Genomic DNA, 12,621 nt, shown 5'->3' with positions numbered 1-12,621 from the left:
TTCATACTGCCAATAACAAAAGCACTGTCCCCATTCCTGATCCCCCAGATGGAGGTGACTGTCTTCTGTTTTACACACCTGACTCATAGCTAAAGACAAGTCATGACAACAGGACCAAGCAAAGTAACAGTATAAACATTCCTAAAAGGTACACACAATTCAGGAGAGTATCCAAAAATCTGCACAGACACAAGAAACACCTTCTGCTCATCTGTATAACAAGGAGGAGCTACAATCAACTCCTTCTCAATGGTCCAGAGCCAGTGTAACACTACAGCCTAAGCTTCAGTGGGAGAAACAGCAGTGGGAGATGGAGCTTTCCACTGAAATTTCAGGAAATCTTCTCCCTGACTATTCATTATAGCCAAACACAGTGACACTTGCCAGCAGTCCCAGCCCTCAGGGTGCTGTGGCCGTAGGATATCAAGTTCAAGACCAGTCAAAGCCACATAGCAAGACTGGTCTCAGAAATAATAACAATAATAATAATAATAAACTTCATTACTATACACTGGGGTGTATTTCATTGGTAAAGCACATGTCTAGGACATGTAAAGTTAGGGATTTGACTCTCTTATTACGATTTTTTTTTATTTTACTTATATGAATACACTGTAGCTGTCTTCAGACACATCAGAAGAGGACATCAGATCCCATTACAGATGGCTGTGAGCCACCAGGTGGTTGCAGGGAATTGAACTCAGGACCTCTGGAAGAGCAGTCAGTGCTCTTAACTGCTGAACCATCTCTTCAGCCCTTATTACGATTTTAATACCTCATACAACATACCTTTGGGCCTCTCCCTAGACAATAGATAAATGGATCAAAGAGTGCCCCCATCTCTCAATATTGCAAATAAAGCAGTTCCTACCTCATTATCATCTGCCAAGGCATTGATTTGCTCCAATTTGTAGGTCCAATATCTGGCTTCTTCCTCTGGGATGTCTACCATAAAAAAGAACAAATTATTTTAGCCGGCAATAGTCATAAGCAAATACTACTTTATTTACACAAACGAATATAGTTAGAAAGGTGGTAGTGACGGATGAAGATTAACTGTGACTCACTTGTTGCCATGAACATTACTATTTTGGAAAGACAACATAATAAACTGCTATTCCTGATTCTGTTTTTGAAAATGATGAAATTAAAGCTCTGAGGGGATATACCATCTATCTATGGTTGAGTTCCTTCACAGAGAAGCCATGATTCAAAAGGCTATCAATGTGACTCCAAAATTACAGTCTGTGCAACTACACTTACGCTCAGCAAGAGCAAACACTCCAAAGGATTAGATTAGAAGAAAAGCTACACCTTGGGATATAAGATGCTTAAAACTTATACTTTTGCCTTCAAAAATTAAAAATACAGCCAAACACAGTGGTCCACACTTGTAATTTCAATACACAGCAGGCTAAGGCAAGTGGATTACAAGTTCAGTAATGAACTTGTACAAACCCAGTCTGGATATGTGGAGTGGAGTTCCAAGCCACCATAGTGAAGCCTTGTCTCAAACAAACAAAAAGATACACACACACACACACACTCACACACACAAATTACCATGTGAGAATCTAGTCAAAACTAAAATCTCAAAGGAATATCTGTCCAAGCTCAGAATAGCATTCATTCACACTAGCCAAGAGTTAAAGCAACCCATATCCATAAATAGATGAAAAAAATGACATACATACATACATACATGTGTGTGTGTGTATATACACACATACGCACACATACGCGCACACACACACACAGAGAAACATTATTCATCCTCTAAAGGGTCTAAAAGGGACCACTTTCAAGCTGGTTCTTAGCTCAGTGACAAACAAGGGACAGGAAGGGCTGGAAGGTTGAGACTGGAAGAACACAGTGAGTATGATGCCACATGGGACCAAGTGAGTACCAGGCTAGCCTAACTACAAGAAGGCCATCTCAAAACACAAAACAAACCTCTAAAACTGTAACTATTTGTGTTTTTATAATATGAGGCCAAGATTATAGCACATACCCATAAAACCCACACTTACGACACTTGCATGGGAAAACAAGTCTGAGGCCAATTTGTGCTACACAGTTAAGTTCTGGGCCAGCCTGAGCTACATTAGCAAGACTTGTCTTTAAAAAAAAAATTAAAAATCAAAGAGTTGGACCCAGATGATGGTGACACACATTTTTAATCTCAGCACTGAGGATGCAGAAGCAGGTGAATCTCCAAGTTTGAGGCCAGTCTGGTCTACAGAGTGAGTTCACACACAAGGAAACATTAAAACAGCTGGCTGACGGAGTATACTCTTATGTAGCCTCTAAGGAAGTGAAACGGCTTGAGAAAGAGACTCAGTGGTCAACTTTTTAAAGCATTGTAGAATTTTATGTACCACATAAAATATCAGACAAGGACAGACTGCAAAGCTAGGAATGGTGGCACACACCTACAATTCCAGTACTCTGAGGACAGAGGTGGGAAGATAATAGTTCTCAGCCAGCCTGGGATACATGAGATCTGATCTCAAAAGCAAAAGAAGAAAAGCAGGCTACATGCATGTTGTTGACCCAGAAGATTACCATGGAGTCCCAGAATACATTTCATCTTGTCAAATGCAATAAAAGTGATTTCTTGCCGGGCAGTGGCAGAAGAAAAATATATAGGCATAGGATCTGGACGGACACTTCTCTAAGCACAGGACAGATATTCCACAAGCCCTCAAGAAAATGTAAAACTAAAGCATTTCACATCCAGCCGGGCAGTGGTGGCGCACGCCTTTAATCCCAGCACTTGGGAGGCAGAGGCAGGTGGATTTCTGAGTTCGAGGCCAGCCTGGTCTACAGAGTGAGTTCCAGGACAGCCTGGGCTATACAGAGAAACCCTGTCTGGGGAAAAAAAAAAAAAAGAAGAAGAAGAAGAAAAGAAAAAAAGTGATTTCTTTCAGCAATCTACAGATTCAACACAATCCCCATCAAAATTCCAACACAATTCTTCAAAGAACATGGAAAGAACAATTTTCAAATTCATCTGGAAAAACAAAAAACCCAGAATAGCGAAAACAATTCTTAACAATTAAAGAACTTCTGGGAGAATCACCATGCATGACCTCAAGCTATACTAAAGTGATAAAAACTGCATAGTATTGGTACAGAAACAGACAGGTAGGTTAATGGTATAGAACTGAAGACCAAGAAACAAAACCACACACAGACACTTGATCTTTGACAAAGAAGCCAAAAATATACAATGAAAAAGAGAAAACATCTTCAATAAATAGTACTGGTCTAACTGGCAGTCTGTATGTAGAAAACTGAAAATAGATCCATATCTGTCACCTTGCACAAGGCTCAAGTCCAAGAGGATCAAGGACCTCAACATAAAACCAGATACACTGAATCTAATAGAAGAGAAATTAGGAAAGAGCCTCGAACTCATTGGCACAGGGGGGAAATTTCCTAAACAGAACTCCAATGGCTCATGCTCTAAGATCAAGAATTGATAAATGGGACCTCATGAAACTGAAAAGCTTCTGTAAGGCAAAGGAAATAGCCAATAGCACAAATCAGCACCTTACAGATTGGGGGAAAAAAATCTTAACTAATCCCACAACCCATAGAAGGCTAATATCCAAAATATATAAAGAACTCAAGAAGCTAACCACTAAAAAAAACAAACAATCCAATCAAAAAATGGGGTATAGAACTAAACAGAGAATCACAACAGATAAATCTTGAATGGCTGAGAAGCACTTAAAGAAATGTTCAAAGTCGTTAGTGATCAGGGAAATGCAAATCAAAACAACCCTGAGATTCCACCTCACACCAACCAGATTGGCTAAGATAAAAAAAAAACTCAGGTGATAGCACATGTTGTTGAGGATGTAGAGAAAGAGGAACACTCCTCCATTGTTGGTGGGATTGCAAACTGGTACAACTACTCTGGAAATCAATCAGAAGGTTCCTCAGAAAACTGGAAATAGAGCTACCTGAAGACTCAGCTATATCACCCCAAACGATGGCCTACCATGCCACAGGGGCATGTGTTCCACTATGTTCATAGAGGTCTTATTTGTGAAAGCCAGAAGCTGGAAATAACCCAGATGTCCCACAACAGAAGAATGGATACAGAAAATGTGTTTCATTTACACAATGGAATACTACTCAGCTATTAAGAACAAGGACATCATGAGTTTTGCAGGCAAATGGATGGAACTAGAAAATATCATCCTGAGTGAGGTAACTCAGACTCAAAAGGACATGCACAGTATGTACTAATAAGTGGATACTAGCCAAAAAAGTACACAATACCCAGGATACAATCCACAAAACTTAAGAAGGTTAACAAGCCAAAGGGCCCAAGTAAGGGCCTCAATCCTACTTGGGAGGGAGAAGAAAGCAATCTTAGGGGACAGAGGGAGGGAGGGAGGGACCTGAGTGGGAGAGGGAAGAGGGTGGTGAAAGGGCAAACAGGATCAGGTTTTAGGAGGAGAAACAGGAGGGAAGCCCTGAAGGCCAACAGAAAGAATGGAAACAGGTAACCTCAGGAAGTAGATCTCCTCCAAACTTCCTTCTCCCAACTCATCCATTATTCCAGCCATTGTCCAATAGCAGCAGGCACTCCCTGGGAACCTGCTGGCCAAGCCAGTCAGAGGAACAAGTAGGTAGGCAAACTTTAGATCTTCATGCTTCCTCCTCTCCCCAATAACCAATCCCCAGTTTCATCTCCAGCTTTGTAGACTACCTGCTATGGCCTCTCCTCGATCTCTGCTTCCATTCCTAGGGGACTAAGCAGATCCTGTAAGACACCCTGCTTGTCTCCCTCCTGTGGACCCCTCAGCCATTCCCTATTCATCCCCATTTCTAAAGTGTTAGCTACCAATACCTAGAAACTCTTTTTATCCAGCACCCCCAGTGTCTACACCCATCCCAGAAGCATTCCCTACCAGACAACATACCTTCCTAAGAACCAGAGAGGGCAACAGAAACCAAGGAACAAAACATCCACCAACAAAGACAAGACCAGATATCAAACACCTAGAATTACAATCATCCTGAACCCAGATGCCAAGACAGAAGTATAAAAACACAAGCAATAACAGCCAGGGCAATATGTCCCCACTGAAGCCAAGCAAGCCTACCACAGTAGACCCTGAAAAATGGATCATAGCTGAAGCACAAAACAAAGACCTTAAAATGGCCTTCATGAACATGATAGTCCTTAAAAAGGAATAAATTCCATGAAGAAATCAATGAAAACACAAACAGTGGAAGGAAATGAATAAAACAGTTCCAGACCTGAAAGTAGAAATAAAATCAGTAAGAAAAACCCACACTAAGGGAAATCTGGAAATAAAAAATTTAGGAACTCGTTAAATGAAATAAGTTTAGGAAATGAAAAATACAGGAACCTCAAGGCAAGCCTCACCAACAGAATATCAGAATATAAGAGATGGAAAAGAGAATCTCAGGCATTGAGGGCAGGATAGAAGAAATGGATACTTTAATCAAAGAAAACGTTAAATCTTTATTAAAAAAAAAAAAACCCACTGGCATAAAACATCCAGGAAATCTGGAACACTATGAAAAGACCAAATCTAAGAATAAGAATAAAGAAAGAAGTAGTCAGGTCAAAGGCACAGAAAGTATTTTCAACAAACTATAGAAGAAAATCTCCCTAACTTAAAGAAGGATACGACTTTAAGGTACAAGAAGCATATCAAGCTAGGTATGATGGCTCATGCCTTTAACCCTAGCCCTCAGGAGTTAGAATCTAGCAGATCTCTGTGAGTTCAAGGTCAGCTTGGTCTACACAGTGGGTTCCAGGATAGCCAGGGCTACACTGTAAGACCCTGGCTCAAAAACAAAAACACTTAAAAACAAAAAAAAGCATACAGAACTCTAAATAGACCAGATCTTCTCCCCCTCCATCCCCCCCCCCCAAAAAAAAACCCTTGGCACATAACAGTCAAAACACTAAACATACAGAACAAAAAAAGAATATTAAAAGCTGCAAGAGAAAAATACCAAGAATCATTTAAGGGGAAACCTATTAGAATAACACCTGACTCTTAACAGAGACTCAAAAAACCAGAAGGGCCTAGAAAGATGTGCTACAGACTCCAAGAGACCATAGATGCCATGCCAGACTACCATACTCAGCAAAATTTCCCATCACAATAGATGAAGAACATAAGGCATTCCATGATAAAAACCAATTAAAGCAGTATCTATCTACAAATCATCCCTATAGAAGGTGAAAGAAGGAAAACCCCAACCTAAAGAGGTTAGCCATACCCTAGAAAGCACAAGAATAAATAATTCCAGACCAGAAATCAAAAGAGGAGAAACACACACACCACCACCATCAATCATCACCACAACAAAATAACAGGAATCAACAAGCACTGCTCATTGATATCTCTCAACATCAATAGTCTCAAATCCCCCAATAAATGACACAGACTAACAAAGCATCCAAGATACACACCTTAACACCACAGACAGTGTAGTACAGTTGAAATTAACACCCTAGGCTCTGGAACCTGGTCACCTTTCCCTCTTCCCTTCCCTTGTCTTTACAGGTTCTCATTGTGTTGCGCCCACATTATTCTTGAACTCCTGAGTTCACGTGATCTCATTTTAGCCCCCAAGTACTGGGTGCAGTTATAGGCATATGTCATTCTTGCCAGGAAAGATCATACAAAATTAAATCCTGTTTTTACCACTTCATAGCTATGTGACCTTGGACAAAATACTTAATTACTCCATGCCTCAGTTACCTTTATTCTGAGGTGCTAATAATAGCTGGGTCTACTTCAAAGGAGTGTGAAGAAAGCCAGATGAGCCTCCATAAATCATGCTGCTATTATAGTGTATATTCACAACATAAAGCCAAGCACTGAAAATGTTCTAGCAGAATATTGTATACAGCATTTATATCCTAACTATGTAATCAGTAGATGAAACGGTTAAGAAGCAAAAGGTTGTTGCACATTTACATTTAAAATACTAGACATTATCAACATGTGAAAATCAAATATCAGTTGATCAAATTATTAGAAATTTTCTGCATGTGCGCATATATATAAATAAAACTTTTTGAGTCAATAAAAAGTGTTTGTAAATTGACAATATATAATTGATGCAAGATTGTAAACTTGAGCTACATAACAAGGCCATCTCTGGGATTTAAAAAAAAGCTAAATAAATAAACTGAAATTATGAAGAGCCACAATAATAGTAAATGTGAACACTATTAATGCAAATGAAAAAATTTAAAGAATACTAAAATAAGTAAACAGAAGATAACATTTCTAGTCATATCCAATCTGCAGCCTGTGTCCCTGAATAGCTATGAATGCAGCCCAACTCATCTATAGATGGCAATGGTAAGTCACAATGTCAAAAAGCTGGACACTCCCCGCCCCGACATAAACAAATTACAAAGGTTAAAAGTTGGGAACTACAAAATGATGGTAAAGATGTGCAGAGGTAGAGCACTCCCAGGTAGTAAGAGCATAAACTATGTAACCTTTCTACCAAATAACTCTGCAGTGTTCATGAAAAAAATAATGCACAAACCTTTGGACCTGCAATCCTACTTTATCCTAGGCCCATAAGGATCACAAATATACAACATCATTAGTGACAGCAATATGTGACATCAAAAAAAAATGAAAGACATCCTGAATGCCCATCAATAAAGGATTACAGAATAAATTCACTGAAGGTGAATGTTCCAATCAGCAAGACAGATATTAAAGTCCACCATATAGATACATACCTTCAGAGGCAGGAGGACTGTTGTGAGTTCAAGGTGAGCCTGGAATTTGGAGTGGTCTTAAAAAAAATCTAAAAAATTAAGTACACTCCATTTTCAGCACTCTTTAACATTAAATTAACAAATTATAGTTTTAACAAAATATACCGAATGTTAAAGTATTTTAAAAGAATAAATCTAAAAATTAGAAATTCCAAGTCATTTAGTAAATATTAACAGAATATAACAAAATACAGTGTTTAGTGTTTGCTTGCTTGCAGGTAGAATCTCACTGTATACCCCTATGTAGAGCTTGCTGAGTAGACTAGGCTGGCCTTGCATTTTTGAAGCACCTCCTGATTCAGCTTGTATAGTGTTGGGATTATAGGCATGAGCCACCAGGCCCAGTTAATGTGCAATTTTTAATGAAGACCAACATACTTTACTTCATCTTGTGCTAACTGTCATTGGGCAGAGTGGATGAACACATACATCTCTAGAGAACATGCCTGAGAAGACAAGATAGCCATTCACAAAACAGCTAACAGACAGTCTCAAACGGTGTCCTTACAAAGGACTAAATCAGTCTTTAGTGCTTATCAAAATAGACTCACCAAAAGGCAGCTCAAATCTTGTGTCAAGCAAGATTTTATGAGGCGTTGGATTTTTAGTTCCACAGATCTCATCATCTTTCATTAATGTCTCTGCCTCCAGTGTAGACCACTCCCCAGGCCCTTCCTAGGAAACAAAGGTCTAAGATTAAACGCTAAACTTTCTTGGCTCCCTTTGTGGTTCAGGAGCCAGATGTTTTCCTCTGAATTCTCTTCTTCAAGAGCTTCAGAAGACCACTCACATCCTAATAATTAAAAGGAGGAAAAAAAACAAAACCCCACTATTACCACTCATTCTTCGGCTCTGTTCTCTCCTTTGCTGAGATAAGGACTCCAGGGGCAGCTTTCACTGTGTTCAGCTGTGCAGTTCTGGTGAAGACAACTTTCCAGAGTATCAGACTATAAAGTATCCATATGAACCAATAACTCAATCACATGATTCTTAATTACTGTGTCACTGGTAAATAGAATTGAATAGAGCTGCCATGAAAATGAGCTGCTCCTCTGTCTATAGTCATAGAGACTTAGAACTCACAGAAGTTTAGACAATGATGTCAATACCCTCCATTTCCCCACTTGCAGACAAAGTTTCTACTGCACAGTCAATCTAACCAGTACCAGAGTCACGTCTGTGTAAGTACAAAGCCAATGGGAAATAGTGATATCCAAGTCGAATCCAGGAAAGTGGACTAAATTCAACCTGAAATGAGTAGACACAACATAAATACCTACCAACCACATCTGATAATTCCATAAATTCCAATAGGATTACACACAGAAGAAATCTGAAAACAGTTGCCTGGGGAGTAGCTTAGAAAAATAGGCCCCAAAATAGTATCCAGCCAATTGGCTAAGGAAGTTTGATGGTGTTCTTCCCAGGACAGTGTCTAAGATGAGAATTAGAGACCACATACACATTCCTTGGACAAGACTATCTTTCTGATAGGATTAAGTGGTGCTGAGGAATCTCCAAGATCAGCCAGAGGGCATAGGGCAGAGCAGCTTACAGACAACTCCTAAGCCTTTGCGAGAGGTGAGAAATGGTGAAGGCATGTGCCCTCTACTTAGAAAAGAACAGGTACGCATGGATAAATATCAGCTGACGTGAAGCTAAGATGAGGGAAGGCAAAGGCCACAATCAACTTCCAAACAAGCAGCATGCTAACTAACCTCATCCGACTGACGGATTGTCTTCAGTGCAATCCACACGGTCCCCACCATTGTGTCCCAGATCAATCCTTTGTTCCACACCTCCACGCTTAGACCCAGGTCCAGACGACTGATCTCACTAGTGGAAAAAAAATAAAGGAGTCCTTTGAGGAGAGCTAGATAACAGGAAAGAAAATACTGTAATTCCCTGTTTTGCTAGCCTTGAACACTTTTCACTAATACTTTATTTTATGGGAAATCAGAGTATTCCCAAATGCTGCAAGTACTCTTTAGATTTCTAGGAACTTATAACACATATCTGTAGAATAATACTTTTATAGCTGAACATGGTGGTATATGCCCATAATTCCAGAATTCAGGAGGCTGAGACCAAGTTCAAAGCCAGCCAGTGCTACATAGACTCTGGAGGATAGACAGGAGTGAGGGAGGGAGATTGAAAGACGGAGGGAAGAAAGGAGGGAGAGATGGGAGGGAGGGAGGGAGGAAGGGAGGGAGGGAGGGAGGGAGGGAGGGAGGGAGGGAGGGAAGAAGAAAATGAATTTGTTTTTATATTTTATTGCTACTGTTTTAGATAGGGTTTCCAAAAATGCATTTAGTATATGATTCAAGAAAAGTTCTAGAGATCTATTATTAACAAAAAGTTACTGTAAACTTGAAATTTTTTAGGGGTGTCTGGAGGAACAGCTCAGTGGTAGAATACTTGTCTAGTATGTACAAGGCACTGAGTTCTGTCCCCTGTTCTAAATAAAGAAAACTTTTTAATAGAGCAAACTTCATTTTAAGTGTGGTTAGCACCAAGGTTGGGGGATGGTTCACAAAGAAACTTTTGGAGGTGATGGAACATTACCTTGAATATGGTGATGGTAAATCAAGTGCATATCTGTGCTCAATGTCCCCATGCTGTGTACAAAACAGGTCTAGTTTTATACACTGATTATATCTCAGTAAAAGTGGAAAAGGAAAGGGAGAATAAGTAGGGAGGAAGGTTCGCAAGAAGAAAGGAAGCAAAGTTCCTTTGTTTATCCTCTGCCCTCTGGAGATACAATCATGGTCAGACCAATGCAGCATCACAAGAACATAAGGTCAAGTGATCCAGGCATTACTTCCAGGCCTGCCTAGACTTCTACCACTGTGCACAACCTTATGTTTTATTATTAGCACTACCATGGCATTAACTTAGATCTATGGAACACATACGGGGAACTTTCAGGAAGAAAAGTCTTGTTTACAAGATTTATGAAACAGCAGCCAGGAAGAAAAGGGTCCTGAGTACGCATGGCTTTAGTGGGGTGCTGGATAATAGAGTAGTTGTCTAACATGTGTAGGGCCTGGGTTTCATCTCTAGCAGTGAGAAAGCATAAACTAAAAGTAGTGTCAAATATGGCAGAACTCTGACTTGGAAGAGCTATCACAAGTACAACCACAATGCTAGGGTAAAACAAAAAAAAATCCATATGTTAGTGCTAAGAAGTTCTCCAGAAAGCTTTTGTTGAAACACAAGGTGATTTAAAGAGAAAGGCAAGAAGGTGAGAAATGGATGCTATAAATATAAAATTCAGAAAGACATTACCCAGAAAAATGTGAGCTACTCATTACAGTGAGTGTTAAGTGTGTATTTTATAGAAAGCTTGGGCTCTCTGTCATCCTGTAAGATAAATGGTCTCAAATGCACTAGGAGTGTGGACTTACAGACACAGAAATCATGTCAACTATGTTGTAAGTATAAAGCAAAGCAAAGAAAAAAACAGTCCTTTTACAAATGCAGTAGAGCACAGAGTATACTGATTAGCTCGCTTACTTTTTCAATTAATATTTTTCAAGTACTAGATACACACAACACGCATACACACAACATGCACACACAACACACACACATACATTTTATATATATATATATAATTGGTATTTTGGGGAAGACATGTAACGTCAGACCAGTTCTTGTCTCCAGAAATTTTCCAAGGTTTCTGGAGAAGTGTCCAAAGCCACAGGCTAGTAGGTACTTAACCCAACCAATAACTTAGGCTGTTCACAGTGGGGAAACTGAGCTTTTCATCACATAGTTTGTTCACCTAATGAAGCAGACTATAAAAGTATGTACAACATCTGCAAACCTATGTGAAGTGTCTTTCATTTGAATCTAAAAAGGAATTTTTTTGTGGGGATGTATATCTGATAGTCCCAATGCAACTCCCAATTTGCATCTCAAGCTACCAGATAAAAGAAATAGCCTAAATTCTTTAGCAGTTTGACACTGACCGAGAAAAAAAATCTATTCTTCACAGATTTCTATGAGAAGCCGCTCCTCTCATGTATGTATGCTCAGAACATACAATAAAAAAGTCAGAAGTCTATGCTTATCCCCAGAGCCCAGAGGAAATTTCTTTTCCTTCTCAATTAACTCAATCAAGGCCATATGGGAACATGTATACACAACAGTCTGAGCCAAGAACACTCATACCAATAAGGGAAATGTAGTCTTTAAATAACGAACAATCTAAGGACTGGAACATATAGCTCAGTGGTGGAGTTCTTACCTAGCATGGATAGGCCCTGAGTTTGATCATCAAATAATAATAAAAATGAATAATTATAAGTGCTAGCTACAAGATATAGAAATATTAAATATAAACAACATAAGCTGGGAATGGTGAAACATGCTTGTTACTGTAGCTCTTGGGCAACTAAAGCAGGAGGATTCCTGCAACCTAGAGGCCAGTGTCTTATAGTATTGAGTTCCAGGTAACCCTAGGCTATAATGTCTCAAAACACACACACACACACACACACACACACACACACACACACACACACAGAGAGAGAGAGAGAGAGAGAGAGAGAGAGAGAGAGAGAGAGAGAGAGAGAGCGCGAGCGCACCAATAATGAGCCCTCAAAGATTAGAAATTCCAGATCATGCCCAGCAGTTTAGTCAACTTGAGGGTAGCCTGGGCTACTATCAGCCCTTGTTGCCAAAGCATAAATTAATGAATAAATGAGTAACACAGTATAATAATCCATATGTAGATAGCTAGAGCTACATACATTGAGGTGGCAGTAGTTAAAAGAAGAAGAAAAACAAAGGAAACAGATCAGCTATGG

The 12,621-nt window shown here is 39.5% G+C and overlaps 1 protein-coding gene across 1 annotated transcript in view; it reads right to left on the bottom strand.

Annotated features, from left to right (window-relative positions):
• Nucleotides 1–9,566, bottom strand: part of LOC114630792 (protein unc-13 homolog B-like) — an 83,261-nt gene extending 73,695 nt beyond the window's left edge. Inside the window, exons 1-3 of the mRNA XM_028779119.1 lie at nt 9,526–9,566; nt 8,359–8,482; nt 872–945 (exon numbers count right to left, since the gene is read on the bottom strand). Of these exons, the coding sequence (XP_028634952.1) occupies nt 872–945; nt 8,359–8,440 (156 nt within the window). The 5' untranslated portion in view covers nt 8,441–8,482; nt 9,526–9,566. The remainder of the gene's footprint in view (nt 1–871; nt 946–8,358; nt 8,483–9,525) is intronic.
• Nucleotides 9,567–12,621: the final 3,055 nt, after the last annotated feature.

The sequence above is a fragment of the Grammomys surdaster genome, unplaced genomic scaffold (genome assembly GCF_004785775.1).
Source record: "Grammomys surdaster isolate TR1022 unplaced genomic scaffold, NIH_TR_1.0 344, whole genome shotgun sequence".
NCBI classification, from domain to species: Eukaryota; Metazoa; Chordata; class Mammalia; order Rodentia; family Muridae; genus Grammomys; species Grammomys surdaster.
Note: the sequence above shows the minus strand (reverse complement) of the source record. Positions and strands in the feature narration are given on the sequence as shown.